Source organism: Labrus bergylta, chromosome 5, assembly GCF_963930695.1.
Source record: "Labrus bergylta chromosome 5, fLabBer1.1, whole genome shotgun sequence".
NCBI lineage: Eukaryota > Metazoa > Chordata > Actinopteri > Labriformes > Labridae > Labrus > Labrus bergylta.
The window spans coordinates 33,433,637-33,455,934 of NC_089199.1; the positions used below are offsets into that span (position 1 = coordinate 33,433,637).

Here is a 22,298-nt window from a genome sequence, read left to right on the forward strand (position 1 = left end):
CTGGGGGTCAGGGAGGTCAGGGAGGTCGGGTGGTTGAAGTGTCAGATCACCTCGCTGAAGGTTTGGAGAGCAGGTCGACTGATCCAGACACGGGGCGTCAACTTTTAGTTCTGTGTGTGATGTGTGATTGACAAGTTGTAACCATGACGATGCGTAAACAAGAATATGGAAATGTAGTGTGTAAAGCAGTGTCTTTCCACACACACACACACACGCACACAGACGCACACACGCACACACACGCACACAGACGCACACACACACACAGACGCACACACGCACACACGCACACACGCACACACGCACACACGCACACACGCACACACACACACACACACAGACGCATGCACACACACACACACACACAGACGTCTAAACAAGATGACCTCTGATCTCTAAATGACGAACAAGAAGCTTCACAGCAGAAGTCAAACCGATGGATGACATCACAGAGGCTACTTCTCATCTGATTGATGTTTTTACCGCTAACAGAGTCGTGTTTAAATCATTTATCTGCTCTCAGCTCGCTCCTACGTCAACGCTATCAAACTACAAGACGCTAAATCATTGAAATCTCCTTCAGGGTGACAGTTTGTTTGACATTCTTCTCGACCCTGTCATGGCGTTCACTCTCTGTCCTGCAGGGCGGCAGCATTCACAGAAGAAGAGCAGCCTGATGTGGCTGCTGAACTTCTTGTCCCGGGCGCCGTAAATGAGCGGGCTGAGCAGGCGTGGGAGCACGTTGGTCAACAGGTAGCAGCTGAAGATGATGTCGACGGTCTTGTGGGGCCAAACGGTGACCAAAAACAAGATCAGGAAGGGAGAGGTGTACGAGAGCAGGCAGATGAGCAGCTGGACGCCGTGCAGGAGGATGGTGTTGTGGGCGTTTCTGGCCGAGGCCCGGTCAGAACTGGACGCCGCCTGAGCAGCGCAGAGCACCTTCAGGTAGGTGAAGACGAGAGTTAGGCAGACGAAGGACAACAGGATGACCTGAGGGGAAGACGTCGAGTCATTTTTAATCTGACGACGAGGGGAGGGGAGGAGAGGAGAGGAGAGGAGAGGAGAGAGGAGGAGAGGAGAGAGGAGGAGAGGAGAGGAGAGGAGGGGAGGGGAGGGGAGAGGAGAGGAGGGGAGAGAGGAGGAGAGGTTTGGTTTTCAAAATACCTTTTATTTTACCACTACCAGGAGAAAATTATAACACTGTCACATCATCACTCAGATCAAGAGAAGGAAATAAATAAATAAATAAAAAATAAAACATAAAACAAAACAAGTGCAACAAAAATCACAACATCAACAAAAACAACATTTACTGCATCAAAAATGAATAATCAGCTCTCCATCCCCACCCACAGAGCACAAAGCTTCTTCCACAGCCCATACACTATTAAAGTCTTGCACATTGTCCATCATTTGATAATAGGCAAATTCTACCTTTAGTCTGGCCTTCAAAAGTCCCTCCAGAACCAGCACCGGTTCCACACAGCCAGTACCCTGAGCTCGGTTCTTGTGGGTAAGCCAAATGGCCAACTTAGCCGAGCCAGATAAAAAGTTCATCAGTGTATGTACAGTCTTTTTCTTTGCAGAATATTTTGGCCCAAAAACAAACACTGCATAAGAGAAATCCTCCCCGAGAGCTTCAAACAAGCTTTTCATAAGGACAAACAAGAGTGAGAGCCTGGGACACTCAACAAACAGATGAGACAAAGTTTCAGTTAGTGAACAAAACAAACACTCCTCTCCCACCCCTGGATCAATGTGCGCTCTGTATCTGTTCGTGGCTATAACCCCATGCACAACTCTCCACTGGAGATCTGCTGTTCTCTTCTCAACAGGCAGCTTGTACAGGGACCGCCAGCTGCCTTTCGGGGAAACCTCCGGGCCAAAAAACTCGATCCACCTCGACTCTTTCACTCCCGACAGACCATGAAGATGTAGGACCTTAACACAGGACTGATAGAGTGCCTTTTTCCCTGCATCCTGGAACTTTCCCAGAACAGGAGTACTAAAGGACAGCAGTCCACCTCCTCTTTCCTGCCACTCCCCGACATCTGGGGTAACAGACAAAGATGGGAAGCTGTATTCGCCCTCTTCACTCCACTGCTCACACAGATTCTCAATGTTTAGAAATGTCACAAGTTTTACTGGAAGTGCAGCAAAGACTTCCTCCACCACTCTTTCAACCACCCGGCTGGAGGTGATATTGGTCCTTTCTTTGAGGGCGTCCAGGGTCAGTCTTACCAGGTGACCCAGTTTTGTGCAGCCTGCCTCTCTGAAACTGGCCCGGAGACTGGCTGACTGCAAAGTTGGAGTCCTTATAAAATCATTAAAAAATAACGGTTCCTCAAAGATCCACATTCCCAGACTCTCAGTTTTTTCCCTTTTGAATGTGTACATTTTCCATGCCTGCATTACAGACATATAAAAGGATGTTAATCCAGTGAGATCCACCTCCTCAAGCTTTAACAGAAAGAGCTGCTTAGTGTACCCCAGCCGTCCAGCTCTCCTCAGCAGCAGTCGAGCGATGTCCATCCAGCTGGGACCACAGGTGAAAAGGAGTCTCTGTGCAGTCTGGAGTCTGAATGAGGCAATTTTTGACTGAATGTCTATAAGTCCATGTCCCCCTTCAGCCACCGGCAGGTAGAGGACTGCTGCCTGGACCCAGTGTTTGCCTGACCAGAAGAAGTCCAGGATGGCCCTTTGAATGTCCTCCACCAGCCCTCTTGGAGGTGTCAAAGCCACAAGTCTGTGCCAGAGAGTCGAGGCAACCAAGTTATTGACCACCAGAACTCTTCCCCTATACGACAACTGGGGTAGCAACCATTTCCATTTAGACAACCGAGCGCACACTTTCTCCCTAACTCCCTCCCAGTTTTTACTTTTAAAGCCCTCGGTACCCAAATAAACCCCCAACACCTTCAACCCCTCCCTCCCCCACTCAAGTCCACCCGGCAGACTGGGCACTGCCTGGTCCCTCCACTCTCCCACCAATAAGGCACCACTTTTTTCCCAGTTCACCCGTGCAGCTGTTGCCCTTTCATACAGGGACAGGGTGTCCCGCAGACACAGAACGTCCCCCTGATTGGAGATGAAGATGTTTACATCATCAGCATAGGCAGAAATTGTAGGGGGACACTCAATGCTACAGGCCGCGGGCAAAGAAAGCCCGCTGAGCCGGTCCCTCAACCTGCACAGCAAGGGCTCAATAGCCAAACTGTACAGCTGGCCGGAGATGGGACAACCTTGTCTGATCCCTCGCCGTACAGGGATTGGCCGACTCAACCCCGCCCCCATCTTCACCAAACACTGTGCATCCTGATACAACAAACCAACTAATGACACAAAACCATCCCCAAAACCAAAAGACCTCAGTGCAGAAAACAAATACGAGTGATCCACCCTGTCAAACGCCTTCTCTTGATCCAGAGACACAATGCCAACATTTAGATTATAGATTTTACACACATCAATGACATCTCTGATAAGAAAAACATTATCCATGATTGTCCGGTCTGGAACACAGTAACTCTGGTCTTTATGGACCACACTTCCCAGAACGTCCTTTAGTCTGTTCGATAAAGCTCTGGAGAGGATCTTGTAGTCCGCACAAAGCAAAGCAACCGGCCTCCAGTTTTTTAACAATGCCAGGTCACCTTTCTTGGGGAGCAAGGAAAGAACTGCTCTCTTACAAGAACCAGGAAGAGACCCGGTCCTGCAACACTCCATTAAAACACTATGCAGGTCAGACCCAAGGATATTCCAGAACCTCTTAAAAAAGTCTGTGGACAACCCATCTATTCCAGGTGCTCTTCCTGTTGCCATCTGAGTGACAGCAGCAGTGAGCTCCTCCAGAGACAGCTCCCCTTCCAGAAGAGACCTCTCCTCCACACTGAGCTGAGGGAGACCCTCCAGGAGCTCCCTGCGACACTCCTGGCTGCAACTCTCTGCTCCAAACAGATCCTCATAGAACTGCATGGCGTGACTGCTCATTTCCTTTGGATCAGCTGTTATTCGACCTCCTGGCAGTTTCAGACAAGTCAGCAGCTTTTTTTGAGCCACAGATCTCTCAAGATTGAAAAAGAAAGACGTTGGGGCATCCATGTCTTTGAGTTGAAGGAAACGACTCCGCACAAGAGCTCCCTTCACCCTCTCCTGCAGGAAAGAGCTCAACTCCATACGTTTCTCCTTCAGCAGGGTACCAGCGGTGGGATCCACACTCCCATTTAACCCCTCCTCAAGGTTCTTAATGCTGTCCTCAAGATTTTTAATGACTGTTTTTAATCTAGCAGAAGAGTGTGACGTGTACTGCTGACAAAAAACACGAATCTGAGCTTTACCAACCTCCCACCAAAGCTTCAAAGAATCAAACTCAACTTTTCTTAATTGCCACTGATCCCAAAAACACCCAAAGTTTTTACAGAAAACATTGTCCAGTAGAAGCTTGTTATTAAAATGCCAGAAGGACTTAGCCCTTTCACCTGGTGAAATAATCAGCTCCACACTAACAAAATGGTGATCAGTGAAGCCGACAGGCAGAATATTACAATGAATTAATCTGGGGTTGAGAGTTCTGGAGATGTAAACCCTGTCCAGTCTAGCTGCACACACCCTGTTACTGTTAACCCTGACCCATGTATACTGTCTGGATTGTGGATGTTTCACTCTAAATGTGTCCAACAAATCCAGGTGAGAGATGACAGTGTTTAAAGTCTGGGATGAATGTGGATGTGGCTCCTCTCCTATTCTATCCACGGTGAAATCAAGTGTGCAGTTAAAATCACCACCAAGAATGATCTGATCCTGATTATAGATCACTAACTCCTTTTGGAGGCGGGTATAGAAAGCTACCCTTTCAGCTCCATTATTTGGAGCATAAATATTAGTGAAGCAGAAAACAGTGTCCTCTATTTCTGCTCTTACAATTAAAAGCCTTCCCTTTACAATTTCAGCACAAGAGACGATCTTTACATTTGCAGATGCTCTAAACAAAATGGCTACTCCTGCACTAAGGTTGGTGCCATGGCTAAGGTAGTTAGAGCCCTCCCACCATAAACCCCAATCTGTCTCATCTGATGGTGTGGTATGAGTCTCTTGTAAAAACAAGATATCAATGTTTTTCTGAGTTGAGATCTCAGAGATAAGGCCCCTTTTCTGTCTGTCTCTCCCACCATTAATGTTAAGAGATCCTATCTTAAGACTCCTCATAGAAAGATCAGAGAGAAAGAACAGACAAGTAGACACAAACAGGGAGCAGTAGAAGAAGAAAAACACCTTGTGATGCATGATCATTTCTTTGTCTTCTTCACACTCTTACGTCCAACTTTCCTCAGTGCGGTGATGTGCTTTTTAAGACGGAACCGTTTTTTTTGCGTCCAGGAGGTCAAACCCAACCTGTCTTTTCAGTATGCTGACTGACTTTATGAACTTTTCAGTATCACTAAAGTAGTCACTTATTTTTACTGATTTGTTGTAAGTTTCATCCATAAATTGATTGATTGACTCTAAAGAATAAAGACCAGAGCCACTATTTGGCAAATCAGCAATGGATGCATTGTCTGACTCATAATCTTCATCCATGTCCTCTCCTTCACATGATGCCTGGCTACAACACACTGTCTTACCTTCCTTCAATGAAACATCTACAACTGCAGAACTTGTGGAATCTTCAGTTTTATCATTATCTACAGTCTGTGATTTTTCTGTAGCCTGAGAGCTGGTTGAAGCCACTTCTACCTCAGCCACGGCCTCCGCCCCAGGCGCGGACGCGGCCCCCGCCCCAGGCGCGGACGCGGAAGCGGCCCCTGGCCCGGGCGCGGACGCGGACGCGGCCCCTGCCACATGCGCCACACTAACAGAGCTGCCCGCGTCAGCGGCAGCACTAGCCGCCTCCTGCTGTCTGTGCGGACACGCAAAACGTTTGTGTCCCACATCACCACACTCAAAACACTTCAGTTGTCCCGAGCTCGCATACACCATATAAGAAGCGTCACCGTGTTTCACTCTAAAGGAAACCTCCAGAGTCTGTGTGGGCGAATCCAAAAACATGAACACCTGACGCCGCAAAGATTGAACATGTTTCAGTTTGGGATCTTTACACCCTAGACTCACAGTTTTGAAACCACTCGCAAACTTCCCAAACCTGCGGAGTTCGTTCTCTAACAAGTTGTTAGAAATAAACGGCGGAACACCGGATACGGTGATCCGCGTAGAGGGAACCGACAACGGGGAAACCTGCACAAACAAATCCCTAATGAACACACCACTCTCAATCAGCTGATACACAAGAGGCTCACTCTTCAGAAAAACAACCACAGCCTTGTTCATTCGGGATGCATACAAGAGTTTATCATGGCCTACCTGTTCACCTGCAGCTAACAGAACCTCCTCCACGGTGACAGTACCGTTCGGAGGGACTATCCGAACTCCCTGTCGGAGAGTCGGAGGTGGCGTCTCAGCAGACGCCATTCCTCCCTCCAACCCCTCCAACGATCTGTCTTACACAGCCAACAACACTCAATACAAATATGAAAACAATCTGACCTGATCGTGCACTTTGAAAACAGTAGAAAGGATAGCAAACAATTCAATCTCCGCGCCACTCGCAACACCACCACCGTCACTCACACTCACACTCACACTCACCGGAAACCGGAAACCGGAAACGGAAACGGAAACGGAGAGGAGAGGAGGAAGAGAGGAGAGGAGAGGAGAGGTGAGGAGAGGAGAGGAGGGGAGAAGAGAGGAGGGGAGGGGAGGGGAGGAGAGGAGAGAGGAGGGGAGGGGAGGGGAGAGGAGAGAGGAGGGGAGGGGAGGGGAGAGGAGAGGAGAGAGGAGGAGAAGAAGAAAGGACACAGGGAAGAAGAGGAAGGAGGGAGACCGGGAAGGAGACAGGAGAGGAATTGAAAGTAGGAGAAAGAGAAGTGGAAGGGGAAGAGCGGAGAAGGAGGAATAAAAACGCTTCACCTGTGTGCACAGCGTTTTGGCTTTGTGGTGCGACGTGTCGTATACGTAGCTCATATGACAGATGATGCGCCGCGAGAACACAGAGAGCGGCTTTGCGGCGAGGATGATGATGATGTCAGAGAGGGCGGGGATTAAAGAGGTGACCCAGATCGCGGCAATGAGAGCGTGGGCTCGCTGCACCGTGCAGATCTGAGCGTGATGAAGAGGACAGCAGACGGCGATGTAACGCTCCACCGCCATGCCGGCGAGGTTCAGAGGGCTGTTCCTGAATCCAGAGAAAAAAATAACAACACAACAAAGGTCAAAGGTCAAAGGTCACATATCCTCCTCTTCCTCTTCAGTTTAAATAAGTGTCAGAGCTCCTCAAAACCTGTGTGTGAAGTTTCTTGTTCTAAATCCACTCTGATCCTGTATTTGATCATGTCTATAAACCCCTCTATTTCAGTCCTGCTCAGAACAGGCTGTTTCTGTGTCTGTACCTTCAAATATGTAAATGAGCTGTGTCTGACCACGCCCCCTCTCTGGAAGGACTTGGGTGTACTCGGTCTTTCTCGCTCCATGTCCTATTGTTTACGGTGAGAAGGCAGACTCAGAGGGCAGAACAAACACCTAGCTGTGGGAGTGTCACCCACCTGGGGGAGGGGCTACTGCCCTTTGTGATGTCATGAAGGGAACATCTCCAAACAGTCTCGCTCCATGTCCTATTGTTTACATTGAGAAGGCTAGAAGAGGAGGGGGAGGGGGGGAGACAGCTGTCTTGAATGTTTTGAATTTAGACTGCAGTACCCATTTTAAACACTAGGTGTCAGAGTCACATATTGCCCCTTTAATGAGTGTGCTATAGATCTTCAGTCTTTGAGGAAACACAGCAGCGTCCTGATTGCATACGTACTTGTTGGTAGTGAGTGCGACGGTGAGTAAGATGCAGCAGGGCGCCACGGCCATGGGGCCGCTGTAGGTCAGGATCTGTATCATCACTGTGATGGTCAGCAGGATCATGTCATTGATCACCAGGTGGATGTACAGAACATACCTGCAGGAGAGGAGAGGAGAGGAGAGGAGAGGAGGGGAGGGGAGGGGAGGGGAGGGGAGAGGAGGAGAGGAGGGGAGGAGGGGAGGGGAGAGGAGAGGAGGAGAGGAGAGGAGAAGAAGAGGAGGAGGGGAGGGGAGGAGGAGAGGAGAGGAGGGGAGAGGAGGAGAGGAGGAGAGGAGGGGAGGAGGGGAGGTTTGGTTTTCAAAATACCTTTTATTTTACCACTACCAGGAGAAAATTATAACACTGTCACATCATCACTCAGATCAAGAGAAGGAAATAAATAAATAAATAAAAAATAAAACATAAAACAAAACAAGTGCAACAAAAATCACAACATCAACAAAAACAAAAACAACATTTACTGCATCAAAAATGAATAATCAGCTCTCCATCCCCACCCACAGAGCACAAAGCTTCTTCCACAGCCCATACACTATTAAAGTCTTGCACATTGTCCATCATTTGATAATAGGCAAATTCTACCTTTAGTCTGGCCTTCAAAAGTCCCTCCAGAACCAGCACCGGTTCCACACAGCCAGTACCCTGAGCTCGGTTCTTGCGTGTAAGCCAAATGGCCAACTTAGCCGAGCCAGATAAAAAGTTCATCAGTGTATGTACAGTCTTTTTCTTTGCAGAATACTTTGGTCCAAAAACAAACACTGCATAAGAGAAATCCTCCCCGAGAGCTTCAAACAAGCTTTTCATAAGGACAAACAAGAGTGAGAGCCTGGGACACTCAACAAACAGATGAGACAAAGTTTCAGTTAGTGAACAAAACAAACACTCCTCTCCCACCCCTGGATCAATGTGCGCTCTGTATCTGTTCGTGGCTATACCCCCATGCACAACTCTCCACTGGAGATCTGCTGTTCTCTTCTCAACAGGCAGCTTGTACAGGGACCGCCAGCTGCCTTTCGGGGAAACCTCCGGGCCAAAAAACTCGATCCACCTCGACTCTTTCACTCCCGACAGACCACGAAGATGTAGGACCTTAACACAGGACTGATAGAGTGCCTTTTTCCCTGCATCCTGGAACTTTCCCAGAACAGGAGTACTAAAGGACAGCAGTCCACCTCCTCTTTCCTGCCACTCCCCGACATCTGGGGTAACAGACAAAGATGGGAAGCTGTATTCGCCCTCTTCACTCCACTGCTCACACAGATTCTCAATGTTTAGAAATGTCACAAGTTTTACTGGAAGTGCAGCAAAGACTTCCTCCACCACTCTTTCAACCACCCGGCTGGAGGTGATATTGGTCCTTTCTTTGAGGGCGTCCAGGGTCAGTCTTACCAGGTGACCCAGTTTTGTGCAGCCTGCCTCTCTGAAACTGGCCCGGAGACTGGCTGACTGCAAAGTTGGAGTCCTTATAAAATCATTAAAAAATAACGGTTCCTCAAAGATCCACATTCCCAGACTCTCAGTTTTTTCCCTTTTGAATGTGTACATTTTCCATGCCTGCATTACAGACATATAAAAGGATGTTAATCCAGTGAGATCCACCTCCTCAAGCTTTAACAGAAAGAGCTGCTTAGTGTACCCCAGCCGTCCAGCTCTCCTCAGCAGCAGTCGAGCGATGTCCATCCAGCTGGGACCACAAGTGAAAAGGAGTCTCTGTGCAGTCTGGAGTCTGAATGAGGCAATTTTTGACTGAATGTCTATAAGTCCATGTCCCCCTTCAGCCACCGGCAGGTAGAGGACTGCCGCCTGGACCCAGTGTTTGCCTGACCAGAAGAAGTCCAGGATGGCCCTTTGAATGTCCTCCACCAGCCCTCTTGGAGGTGTCAAAGCCACAAGTCTGTGCCAGAGAGTCGAGGCAACCAAGTTATTGACCACCAGAACTCTTCCCCTATACGACAACTGGGGTAGCAACCATTTCCATTTAGACAACCGAGCGCACACTTTCTCCCTAACTCCCTCCCAGTTTTTACTTTTAAAGCCCTCGGTACCCAAATAAACCCCCAACACCTTCAACCCCTCCCTCCCCCACTCAAGTCCACCCGGCAGACTGGGCACTGCCTGGTCCCTCCACTCTCCCACCAATAAGGCACCACTTTTTTCCCAGTTCACCCGTGCAGCTGTTGCCCTCTCATACAGGGACAGGGTGTCCCGCAGACACCGAACGTCCCCCTGATTGGAGATGAAGATGTTTACATCATCAGCATAGGCAGAAATTGTAGGGGGACATTCAATGCTACAGGCCGCGGGCAAAGAAAGCCCGCTGAGCCGGTCCCTCAACCTGCACAGCAAGGGCTCAATAGCCAAGCTGTACAGCTGGCCGGAGATGGGACAACCTTGTCTGATCCCTCGCCGTACAGGGATTGGCCGACTCAACCCCGCCCCCATCTTCACCAAACACTGTGCATCCTGATACAACAAACCAACTAATGACACAAAACCATCCCCAAAACCAAAAGACCTCAGTGCAGAAAACAAATACGAGTGATCCACCCTGTCAAACGCCTTCTCTTGATCCAGAGACACAATGCCAACATTTAGATTATAGATTTTACACACATCAATGACATCTCTGATAAGAAAAACATTATCCATGATTGTCCGGTCTGGAACACAGTAACTCTGGTCTTTATGGACCACACTTCCCAGAACGTCCTTTAGTCTGTTTGATAAAGCTCTGGAGAGGATCTTGTAGTCCGCACAAAGCAAAGCAACCGGCCTCCAGTTTTTTAACAATGCCAGGTCACCTTTCTTGGGGAGCAAGGAAAGAACTGCTCTCTTACAAGAACCAGGAAGAGACCCGGTCCTGCAACACTCCATTAAAACACTATGCAGGTCAGACCCAAGAATATTCCAGAACCTCTTAAAAAAGTCTGTGGACAACCCATCTATTCCAGGTGCTCTTCCTGTTGCCATCTGAGTGACAGCAGCAGTGAGCTCCTCCAGAGACAGCTCCCCTTCCAGAAGAGACCTCTCCTCCACACTGAGCTGAGGGAGACCCTCCAGGAGCTCCCTGCGACACTCCTGGCTGCAACTCTCTGCTCCAAACAGATCCTCATAGAACTGCATGGCGTGACTGCTCATTTCCTTTGGATCAGCTGTTATTCGACCTCCTGGCAGTTTCAGACAAGTCAGCAGCTTTTTTTGAGCCACAGATCTCTCAAGATTGAAAAAGAAAGACGTTGGGGCATCCATGTCTTTGAGTTGAAGGAAACGACTCCGCACAAGAGCTCCCTTCACCCTCTCCTGCAGGAAAGAGCTCAACTCCATACGTTTCTCCTTCAGCAGGGTACCAGTGGTGGGATCCACACTCCCATTTAACCCCTCCTCAAGGTTCTTAATGTTGTCCTCAAGATTTTTAATGACTGTTTTTAATCTAGCAGAAGAGTGTGACGTGTACTGCTGACAAAAAACACGAATCTGAGCTTTACCAACCTCCCACCAAAGCTTCAAAGAATCAAACTCAACTTTTCTTAATTGCCACTGATCCCAAAAACACCCAAAGTTTTTACAGAAAACATTGTCCAGTAGAAGCTTGTTATTAAAATGCCAGAAGGACTTAGCCCTTTCACCTGGTGAAATAATCAGCTCCACACTAACAAAATGGTGATCAGTGAAGCCGACAGGCAGAATATTACAATGAATTAATCTGGGGTTGAGAGTTCTGGAGATGTAAACCCTGTCCAGTCTAGCTGCACACACCCTGTTACTGTTAACCCTGACCCATGTATACTGTCTGGATTGTGGATGTTTCACTCTAAATGTGTCCAACAAATCCAGGTGAGAGATGACAGTGTTTAAAGTCTGGGATGAATGTGGATGTGGCTCCTCTCCTATTCTATCCACGGTGAAATCAAGTGTGCAGTTAAAATCACCACCAAGAATGATCTGATCCTGATTATAGATCAGTAACTCCTTTTGGAGGCGGGTATAGAAAGCTACCCTTTCAGCTCCATTATTTGGAGCATAAATATTAGTGAAGCAGAAAACAGTGTCCTCTATTTCTGCTCTTACAATTAAAAGCCTTCCCTTTACAATTTCAGCACAAGAGACGATCTTTACATTTGCAGATGCTCTAAACAAAATGGCTACTCCTGCACTAAGGTTGGTGCCATGGCTAAGGTAGTTAGAGCCCTCCCACCATAAACCCCAATCTGTCTCATCTGATGGTGTGGTATGAGTCTCTTGTAAAAACAAGATATCAATGTTTTTCTGAGTTGAGATCTCAGAGATAAGGCCCCTTTTCTGTCTGTCTCTCCCACCATTAATGTTAAGAGATCCTATCTTAAGACTCCTCATAGAAAGATCAGAGAGAAAGAACAGACAAGTAGACACAAACAGGGAACAGTAGAAGAAGAAAAACACCTTGTGATGCATGATCATTTCTTTGTCTTCTTCACACTCTTACGTCCAACTTTCCTCAGTGCGGTGATGTGCTTTTTAAGACGGAACCGTTTTTTCGCGTCCAGGAGGTCAAACCCAACCTGTCTTTTCAGTATGCTGACTGACTTTATGAACTTTTCAGTATCACTAAAGTAGTCACTTATTTTTACTGATTTGTTGTAAGTTTCATCCATAAATTGATTGATTGACTCTAAAGAATAAAGACCAGAGCCACTATTTGGCAAATCAGCAATGGATGCATTGTCTGACTCATAATCTTCATCCATGTCCTCTCCTTCACATGATGCCTGGCTACAACACACTGTCTTACCTTCCTTCAATGAAACATCTACAACTGCAGAACTTGTGGAATCTTCAGTTTTATCATTATCTACAGTCTGTGATTTTTCTGTAGCCTGAGAGCTGGTCGAAGCCACTTCTACCTCAGCCACGGCCTCAGCACAAGGCGCAGGCGCGGACGCGGCCTCTGCCCCAGTCGCGGACGCGGCCTCCGCCCCAGGCGCGGGCACGGACGCGGCCCCCGCCCCAGGCGCGGGCGCGGACGCGGCCCCCGCCCCAGGCGCGGACGCGGACGCGGCCCCCGTCCCAGGCGCGGACGCGGACGCGGCCCCCGTCCCAGGCGCGGACGCGGTAGCGGCCCCCGCCCCAGGCGCGGGCGCGGACGCGGCCTCTGCCCCAGGCGCGGGCGCGGACGCGGCCCCCGCCACATGCGCCACACTAACAGAGCCGCCCGCGTCAGCGGCAGCACTAGCCGCCTCCTGCTGTCTGTGCGGACACGCAAAACGTTTGTGTCCCACATCACCACACTCAAAACACTTCAGTTGTCCCGAGCTCGCATACACCATATAAGAAGCGTCACCGTGTTTCACTCTAAAGGAAACCTCCAGAGTCTGTGTGGGCGAATCCAAAAACATGAACACCTGACGCCGCAAAGATTGAACATGTTTCAGTTTGGGATCTTTACACCCTAGACTCACAGTTTTGAACCCACTCGCAAACTTCCCAAACCTGCGGAGTTCGTTCTCTAACAAGTTGTTAGAAATAAACGGCGGAACACCGGATACGGTGATCCGCGTAGAGGGAACCGACAACGGGGAAACCTGCACAAACAAATCCCTAATGAACACACCACTCTCAATCAGCTGATACACAAGAGGCTCACTCTTCAGAAAAACAACCACAGCCTTGTTCATTCGGGATGCATACAAGAGTTTATCATGGCCTACCTGTTCACCTGCAGCTAACAGAACCTCCTCCACGGTGACAGTACCGTTCGGAGGGACTATCCGAACTCCCTGTCGGAGAGTCGGAGGTGGCGTCTCAGCAGGCGCCATTCCTCCCTCCAACCCCTCCAACGATCTGTCTTACACAGCCAACAACACTCAATACAAATATGAAAACAAACTGACCTGATCGTGCACTTTGAAAACAGTAGAAAGGATAGCAAACAATTCAATCTCCGCGCCACTCGCAACACCACCACCGTCACTCACACTCACACTCACACTCACCGGAAACCGGAAACCGGAAACGGAAACGGAAACAGGAGAGGAGAGGAGAGGAGAGGAGAGGAGAGAGAGAGAGGAGGAGAGGGGAGGGGAGGGGAGGAAGGAAAGATACAGGGAAGGAAAGGAAGGAAGGACACAGGAGACGAAAGGAGAGGAAGAAAGGACAGAAGAGAGGAGAGAAAGGCAGGAGAAAGAGACATTAAAGGAGAGGCAGGCTGGTTGTTTTGAGACCTGACACAATCACAGTATTCAAAATCAAAAAGTCTGGGTCGAGTGTCATCCTGAAACAGAAACGAGGAGCCGATGTCTCACCTGGGGTCTCTCTGGAACACCTGGTTCTTAAAGTAGGTGTAGACAAACACTCCGTTGATGCAGTTGATGACGAAGCCGACAGTGAAGGTGAAGAAGTTCTTTAAGAAGACGACACTGAAGCTTTCCTGACGACCAGACGAGTTCATGGTGGACCTGCTCACACCTTAAAGCTGCTGACAAACATGGAGGTCAAAGTGCAAACATGGAGGTCAAAGTGCACACATGGAGGTCAAAGTGCACACATGGAGGTCAAAGTGCACACATGGAGGTCAAAGTGCAAACATGGAGGTCAAAGTGCACACATGGAGGTCAAAGTCCGTAAAGAATTAAAACAAATAAAATCAACAGGTAAACTAATGTGAGGCTGAGATGGAAGTGAGACAGACCAGAAGGGGGCGCAGAGGGTCTGAAGTAAGAGGTCGTTTAACAACCCCCAACACTGATGACAAAAGGTCAAAAGTTCAACACACGTTCAATGAAACTCTTGTAAAATAACATCAACATAACGCTGTTGACATTCAGACTTCTAAGTTTCCTCAACAAATAGAGGCGCTGCTGACTTCTGATTTAGCACAGCAACTCAAACAAAATAAAGTTTCACACAAAAAGTTCTGCAGGAATATTGTGTTAAATATTAAAATATGTCCCGTTAATAATCACTCAAATATGCAGAATAAAAAGTATAACTTCATCAAATACTGACGGACTTTGAAGGTGTTCCTTTTTCATCACATGTTTAAATCAAACTCTTACAGATATACATTAGAGATATCTTCAGATTAAAGGACGTCTGGATCCTGGAGACGTTCAGATGAACTCTTTTATCATTTCTACTCCGAGTCAGAAAAGCATCACACATGTTTCTCCGATCCTCGTGTCTTTGATGATATCTGGGATTAAAAAAAAACATTTTCCTGTCACTTCACATTTTCACATTAGAAGATCCTCTTCTCTACACGCAGCGTTCACACAGACTTCATCAGAGCAGAGACCCTGACAGCTCGCCCTGATCGTCTCTCTCTCTCTTCAGACTGTGACCTGCTCTGCTCCTGTGATCACTGGATGTGCACATTTACACCTCTACCCTCCAGCAAAGTATATAGAATAGAATAGAATAGAATAGAATAGAATAGAATAGAATTACTTTATTGATCCCAAACTGGGAAGTTGTGGCCTTACAGCAGCAGGTTATCCAACACACAATATGAGCAAATAAACACAATATAATATTAAATACAAAGTAAATAAGCACTAAAAATATCAAAACTAAGAATGAAAATATATACAACCAGGATTTAACTTAGCATTACTTCTAGTCTTAAATATGAAAAGATTAAATACGACATACTTTGCTGGAGGTAGATGTAAATGTATTGACATAGGGAGCTGTGCAGTCAGTGATACAGAAGTGCATGAGTGTAGACATGTTATCAGCAGCAACTATTCAACATTCAGTCATCCATCTTGACTAATTAGTTCATTTCAAATTTGAGATTTAGATGTAATAATAAGCTAAATTGTATTCTTTACATTTCTTTAGGGCGCCTGCTGCTGTAAAAAAACACAATGTACCAGTTTGGGATCAATACAGAACATCTGTGTGTGTGTGTGTGTGTGTGTGTGTGTGTGTGTCATAAACAAAAGTCAGACTTACATCCACAGCTTTCTCTCTGGTCTGCTCTGGGTTCAGACGTCTGTGAGTAATGAGACGATCAGGAGGAGATAAAGTTTTATAGATTTCAGACGTTTAATGAGACGAGACGATCAGGAGGGGGGGAGGGGAGGGGGGGCGGGTGTGACATCATCATCTCAAAAATAAAAGAACTGTCTTGGGTGAAAGTTTGAGTCAGTGTCTGTAAAACAAACTTCTTAACCATCATTATATTCACTACAGCGTGCAGCGGAGCTCGATGATGTCATAGAGTACACGATAACCCGATAACACGACTGAACTGTGACACGCCCGCTCCCCGTCAGAACATCGACCCACCATCATTTAGACAAACTTTCATCCGTCATACATCAAAAGTGTGTGATCATAAAGATCTATGCAGACTAAACGTTATTCTGTACCAGGCTGAAAACGTGTTTTTTTTGTCTGCGGTAAGAAGGGACTTTAAGTCTGGGTGTTTGTGTGACGGCGTGAATATTTGTAACTCGTCTGTTTTGATTTCATGAAAGGTCAAAGTTCTGATCGGACTGAACGTGGGCATGTTGGAGCTGTTTGTAACTCTTTGTCTCTTTTCTAGATTTCTAATGTTAGACTGAGACGGCATTATTAAAATGGTGGCCGCCATTGTTTGGCTTCAAATCTCCCCTTCAGTAACCAATGGGTGACGTCACAGAGACTACGTCCATGTTTCATACAGTCCACAGTAAATCTCAGACAAATAATCCGCCTTGCTGTGCGGTTTGTTTTCAAAAGCTCAACATCCTGCAAAATGAAACTTTTCATATTTTGTGAATAAACGTCAAAATCCACCAAAAGGCCCGTCGAGCTAGCTAGATCGCTAAACTAAGCTAGCTTAGCTCGTCCACCCTGGGTGTGTGTGGATTTACCTTGTGTGTCCTTCTCTCCTCCATGGGTCACACATGGAAAACAAACCGCACAGCAAGACAGATTATTTGTCTGAGATTTAAACTAGACTGTATGAAACATGGACGTAGTCTCTGTGACGTCACCCATTGGTTACTGAAGGGGAGACTTGAAGAGGATCAATGGCTGCCACCATATTGATAATGTCGTCTCTACCTACATGTTATTATGGGGTGTGTGTGTGTGAGGTCTGGGTGAAGCCTTGATAACATCATCACAGCGCACTCATTACTTAGTTTTAGGCACTTTATATAAAAATCTGACAACATCCACAGTCAGAGTCGGCTCTCCTGTGGTGTCTCTTCTTTTAGAGAAAACTCAAAAAGCCGACTGACTGTGATAAATGTTTTATTCTAATAAACTGTAAACACTTCATCCCTCCTCTGCATGAGTCCAAACGTGCAGACCAAAACAAACTCAACGGTCTCAAACGGTCCGCGTGCTGATCCAGCTACAGGTTGACCTTCGGTAACCCCGGGTGGACCCTGACCACACTCCGGCTCCCGCAGGTCAGGTACCGGGTCCAGTACTTCCTGAACAGCTCGTCCCTGAAGCCGTAAATGACCGGGCTCAGGAAGCGAGGGATGATGTAGACAACCAGGAAGAAGATGTAACGGATCTCCACGCCGAAGCGCGGGAAGAGAGAGATGAGAGCGGCCTGCAGGGAGGGGACCACGAACGCCAGCATGCACAGCAGCAGCTGGAACGCAAAACGGGGAACGATGTCACACATTCCTCACATCCTGAATCATTTTCAGTTTGGCATTTCTTAACCCAACATGATAACGGTGTAGAAATACCCACCTGCGCGCCGTGCAGCAGCACCGTGTTCCTGGCTCGCTTCACGGAGGCGAGCCCGGTGGAGACGGCGTGGGCGGTCAGCATGATCTTGCAGTAGGTGTAGAGCAGCGCGAGGGCGACGAAGGACAGGTAGACGCCGTCAAACACGCAGTTCTTGTAGTAGACGGAGCGGTGGCGGAACAGGAGCGGGTGGTCACAGAAGATGGCGTTGTGGAAGAAGCTCGGGGGCTCGTGGACGATGGTGATGAGGAGGTCGGTGAGCGGCGGCGTGGCCGTGAGGACGAGGATGACCCCGATGAGGAGGAGGGTGCGGGGGACGGTGCACATGTGGCCGTAATGTAAGGGGAAGCAGATGGCGATGTAGCGCTCCACCGCCATGCCGGCCAGGATGAGAGGCGTGGAGCGGGTGGTGAGGACGGCCGTCATGATCTGATCAGAGGGGCGGAGTCACATGTAGAGGACACAGAAGGATGAAAAGTAGGATCATTGTTATTATTCAGGCTTCAGCTGCTGAAACATCTGGACCAGCGTCCAGTGTCCAGCGTCGACTCGGCGCCCCTTGTGGACAAAGTGGTAACTTGTTTTTCTTTACAGAAATTCACCTTAAAGTCTTTATTTGTGATGTTTCACACTTAAATGTAGAAATCAAGTTTATCCTCTGAAAATAACTCTGTGAGTCATGACTGTCTACAATGGGTGTAACACCCGAGTCCCACTGTCTGTGATGCTTTCAGAGTTTTCAGAGTCCTATCTTCAGTTTGTTTACATCGCCCGGACGGCCGGCTGACTCCTCCCCTCGTGTATAAAAGTTGTTTAATTGAGGGACTAGAGAAAAGAAGAATAACATACTGTACTCACTGCTTAACTGTGTTTCTAGATCACGCTCATTTCAGGTAAATTTACATGCAGTGTGAAGATACCAGCAGAATAAAGATCACTAGCATTAGCATGCTAACACAACAATGCAGCGCCAGTTGTTTTGGTTTCATGCTGGTGCTCAAGGGCGACATCTGCTGGATCAAAAAATCACATATAAAGCCTTTAAGTCCAGATAAAACTCTAACTACATGAAGCAACAATAAGGCCGCTTATAATCAACAAATTCCTGCTCAAGTTAAGTTTTTATCTGAGCCTTTCCAGTTAAAGTGTTCCTAAAATACGAGTAATAAGATATTTTTGACAAGAAATTAGAGAAATAAAGTTGCAGCGATCTGAGTTTTTGCAGTGTTTCTAGAAGAAGAAGGTGCTGCAAGATATCAAGATTACATCAGCCTGGAATAAAATGTAAAAAGCACAGAAATCTTTAGACCATGCAAAGGTGCATTCATGATGAGTGAATCACTCTTCTCCAATAAAGAAGAATCTTCTGCCTGACTCGAGTCTGCAGAAACAGGATCCTTCTTTCTTCTCTGACTTACTGCTCAAACATTTGAGGACCCTGAAGGTTAAACTTCACAGAGTCAGGATTCTGGAGGATCAGATTCTCTTCTCGGTGTGCACGGAGCGGCTGCAGTGTGGGACTCACCAGCAGGCCGCAGACGGAGGCGTGGATCTTCCTGAAGATGTAGCTGAGCACGTACAGAGCGGTCACCAGGGTGAGCTGCAGGGCGTCGTTGATCACCATGCAGATGAACATGATGTAACGAGGGTTCTCGAAGAACAGACTGACGTCAGAGAGGAACACAAGAAACAGACTTCACAACATTCACAACAGGAAAAAGTTTGTGTGTGTGTGTGTGTGTGTGTGTGTGTGTGTGAGTGTGTGTGTGTGTGTGTGTGTGTGTGTGAGAGTGTGTGTGTGTACCTGTGTCTGAGGAAGGTGTGCACCATGCTGCCGTTGATGATGCTGAGGGTCAGCCATACCAGCATGGCCACAATGTTCTTGGTGAGAGTGCTGGAGAAGCTTTCTTTGGACACCGCCACAGCGCCCCCTGTCAGCGTGGAGCTGCTGTTACCGACGCTCAGCAGCAGGTCCAGAGCGCCGGAGGGGGTCGAGTTCAGCATCACCGACATCTCCTCCAAACTGGTCAACGGGGACGAGGAAAAGAAGTCGAAGGATGAATTCTGAGCATGTTAGATTTACTTTAAATACTAAACAGTCATAAGATGAACTTTAAAATGCATGTTCTTGTTTCATCCGTTGACTTTTTTTTTTCTTTCACAAACACTCTGATAAAATATGAGGAGTTCTGACACTTATTTACACTGAAGAGGATATGTGACCTTTAAACCCCTGAAATCCAAACACTGACAGTCATAACGTGCATGTACATACTACATTATCTGTTAATAATCATACAGATCCTCACCTATAACCACAGATGTCTGTCAGGAGGTCATGGTTCTGGTTCAGGGTCAGGTTCTGGTTCAGGTTACTTTATTTGTTTGCAGCCAGCACGATGGCATCCATCCTGACACACAGATTACAAAACAGATGTGACAAGAGACAACACATAAGAGAGAAGGAAAACAATTTACAACCGACTAAAACAAAAAATATTTTTAAAAATGATAAAAGAGCTTGAGGCTCCACCAATCAGGGCACAGAGGAGAGAGAAGTCTCAATAAAAATAAATACATCATCTCTTCAGGCAGGATAAGAATAGGTTGGACATCAAATAGATAAATGCATGTGTTTGTGCAAATCTCACTGCAGCTCGTTCAGTTTAGTCAGCAGCAGGAACAAAGATATTTTTGTACCTCAGGACTAAAATCCTTTGGCTGAACGTCAGTGTGCAAAGGACGGGAGTCATGGTTAAAAATGGAGGTCGCTTTCAGCTGTTAGAGTCAAGTATACAGGGACGCTGGGAAGAGCTGAGACTCACCGATCAGACGACTGGACTGAGCATCAGCGTTTCTAATGTGAAGGACACGTTATTCATTTAAGAGTCTCAGAATCTAAATCTGGATTCACATTTCGTCACAACACTTTAAACTTTCAATGCAAAGAATGCAGAAAAAGAAACGGGTTGAATCCTTATTTTAAAACTGTGGTTCTCAACTGGTGGGTCGGGACCCAAAACCGGGTCGTGGAGCCCTTTACAGTGGGTCGCAAATGCTGAAAAAAAAATGGTTGCAAAAAAATCTATGATGCACTTCTAAAACATGTTTGTTATTGTTCTTCTATTTGTTTCTGCTGAGGTTCAAACTGAACTTTTCTTTAATGAATTAATCTCTGTGGCTGAAAAATGATTTGGGTCTCGATTTCTCATGAAGGAGGTCGTGTTGAGTCCTGAGACTAGACCAGTTGAGAAACACTGATTTAAAACATGTGAACATCTGAACAACACATCTTTAAAATCAGATGTCTACAAAGTGCTCTGACAGACCTCAGGACAAAAACAGAACAAACATCAACAGTCAGGACGGACAGAGAGGCGTCTATAAATAACAGGATTCAGAAAAGATTCAACAGGATGTTACAGATTTAAAGAAATAGATCAAAAAGATAAAAAGTCAACAAGAGGAGGAGAACATTAAAACAGAAGGGACTTTTTAACACACATTTCTCTACTTATAAAGTCATTAATCTGACGTCACAACATCACAACGTGTGATTTCAGACACTTTAAACATCGGGTGAAGAAAAAAAAAAACTCTTTTATATTCAACATGTTATAAGAATTATTTAGACAGACCGGATGTTCTCAACAGGTTCATCTTCAGGACCCACAAAAAAACTCCTTCATGAGGAGAATCAACCAAACTTCTATTTTTCAACCAATCAGAGTTCATTAATAAGACATTTCACAGTTTGGACCTCAACGGTAAAAAAAACATGAAACAGAGCAAAACAAACATGTTTAAATAATCACATCATCGACGTTTCACACCATTTCTTACAAAGCACACATTCACGACCCACTGAGATTGCTCCGTGACCCACTTTTGAGTCCTGACCCTCCAGTTGAGAACCGTTTAAATTGACTTTAGCTGCAGTCAAATATCAGTAACGTCAGTACAGTCTGAACATCGTTAAACGACAGATTAAGAAACACGATCAGCATCACAGAGTCTGAATCATACTGACCTGAGAACTCAGAGTCACTGACAGCGTCAGCGCCCTCCAGCTGCAGCCCGACGCCTCGCTGAGGACGCTTTATGAGGAAGCTTCAGCGTGTTTCTGTGTGTGTGTGTGTGTGTGTGTGTGTGTGTGTGTGTGGGGGGATTGATCTGGTCGTCATGGTGATAGGCTAAAGGTCATGATGTCACAGGTTATGTTATGGATGCACTAATGAGCGTGAGGAGACTTTAGATCCCAAACAAGTGAGGAGAGAGGAAAGATCACACTGATCACATTTAACAAGATGAACATTTTTAAGGCTTCAGGTTTCTGATGATGACCCCGATGAGGTCATACGCCGAAACACGTCGGTCTAATTTGTTAAAGTTGATCTTCAAACTTAAGGTGTTGCTGCAGCTTTTTGACCTCTTTCACTCTTCATGCACCTTGGAAGCTGGTGAAGTGTTTCAGGTGGTCAGCGTTAACCAGTTAATCACATTAATCTCCTGTTTGTCCCTTCAGGCTCTCCGTAGATAGTGGTCCTCAGTGTCTCCCTGTAGTCTCACTGATGGACAAGAAGAACACTGCTGCATCTTTGAATGTCTCATTTCACTTTAACAAACTCTCACACAGTAATATCCACCTGATGACATCACACATTGACCTTATGACATCACACATTGACCTCTTGAAAAACTCCACACGCTGGCTAAGCTACAC

At 46.9% G+C, this 22,298-nt stretch overlaps 2 protein-coding genes across 2 annotated transcripts; both read right to left on the reverse strand.

Moving 5' to 3' along the window:
- Window positions 1-357: 357 nt before the first annotated feature.
- LOC109975213 (odorant receptor 131-2-like) lies at window positions 358-14,342 on the reverse strand. Its single transcript, XM_065955411.1, has 4 exons — window positions 14,179-14,342; window positions 7,856-7,996; window positions 6,964-7,228; window positions 358-1,128 (listed from the first exon to the last, which is right to left on the reverse strand). The coding sequence occupies exons 1-4, from the start codon at window positions 14,322-14,324 to the stop codon at window positions 580-582; spliced, it is 1,101 nt and encodes a 366-aa protein (XP_065811483.1). The 5' UTR covers window positions 14,325-14,342; the 3' UTR covers window positions 358-579.
- Window positions 14,343-15,945: 1,603 nt separating this feature from the next.
- LOC109975212 (odorant receptor 131-2-like) lies at window positions 15,946-20,429 on the reverse strand. The gene is made up of 5 exons (XM_065955539.1): window positions 19,885-20,429; window positions 19,380-19,598; window positions 19,101-19,239; window positions 17,579-18,004; window positions 15,946-17,474 (listed from the first exon to the last, which is right to left on the reverse strand). The coding sequence occupies exons 2-5, from the start codon at window positions 19,586-19,588 to the stop codon at window positions 17,226-17,228; spliced, it is 1,023 nt and encodes a 340-aa protein (XP_065811611.1). The 5' UTR covers window positions 19,589-19,598; window positions 19,885-20,429; the 3' UTR covers window positions 15,946-17,225.
- Between the last annotated feature and the right edge of the window lie 1,869 nt (window positions 20,430-22,298).

Excerpts from the sequence above, each read along its gene's own strand:
- LOC109975213 (XM_065955411.1), bottom strand. The coding sequence starts at position 14,324 with ATGAACTCGTCTGGTCGTCAGGAAAGCTTCAGTGTCGTCTTCTTAAAG. Across the intron at positions 7,229-7,855 it reads GTCGCACTCACTACCAACAA|GAACAGCCCTCTGAACCTCG; the intron begins GTACGTATGCAA and ends CTCTGGATTCAG. Across the intron at positions 1,129-6,963 it reads CCAAAACGCTGTGCACACAG|TCCTCTCCTCTCCCCTCCCC; the intron begins GTGAAGCGTTTT and ends TCCTCTCTCCCC.
- LOC109975212 (XM_065955539.1), bottom strand. The coding sequence starts at position 19,588 with ATGTCGGTGATGCTGAACTCGACCCCCTCCGGCGCTCTGGACCTGCTG. Across the intron at positions 19,240-19,379 it reads CACACCTTCCTCAGACACAG|TCTGTTCTTCGAGAACCCTC; the intron begins GTACACACACAC and ends CTCTGACGTCAG. Across the intron at positions 18,005-19,100 it reads CCTCCGTCTGCGGCCTGCTG|ATCATGACGGCCGTCCTCAC; the intron begins GTGAGTCCCACA and ends CCCTCTGATCAG.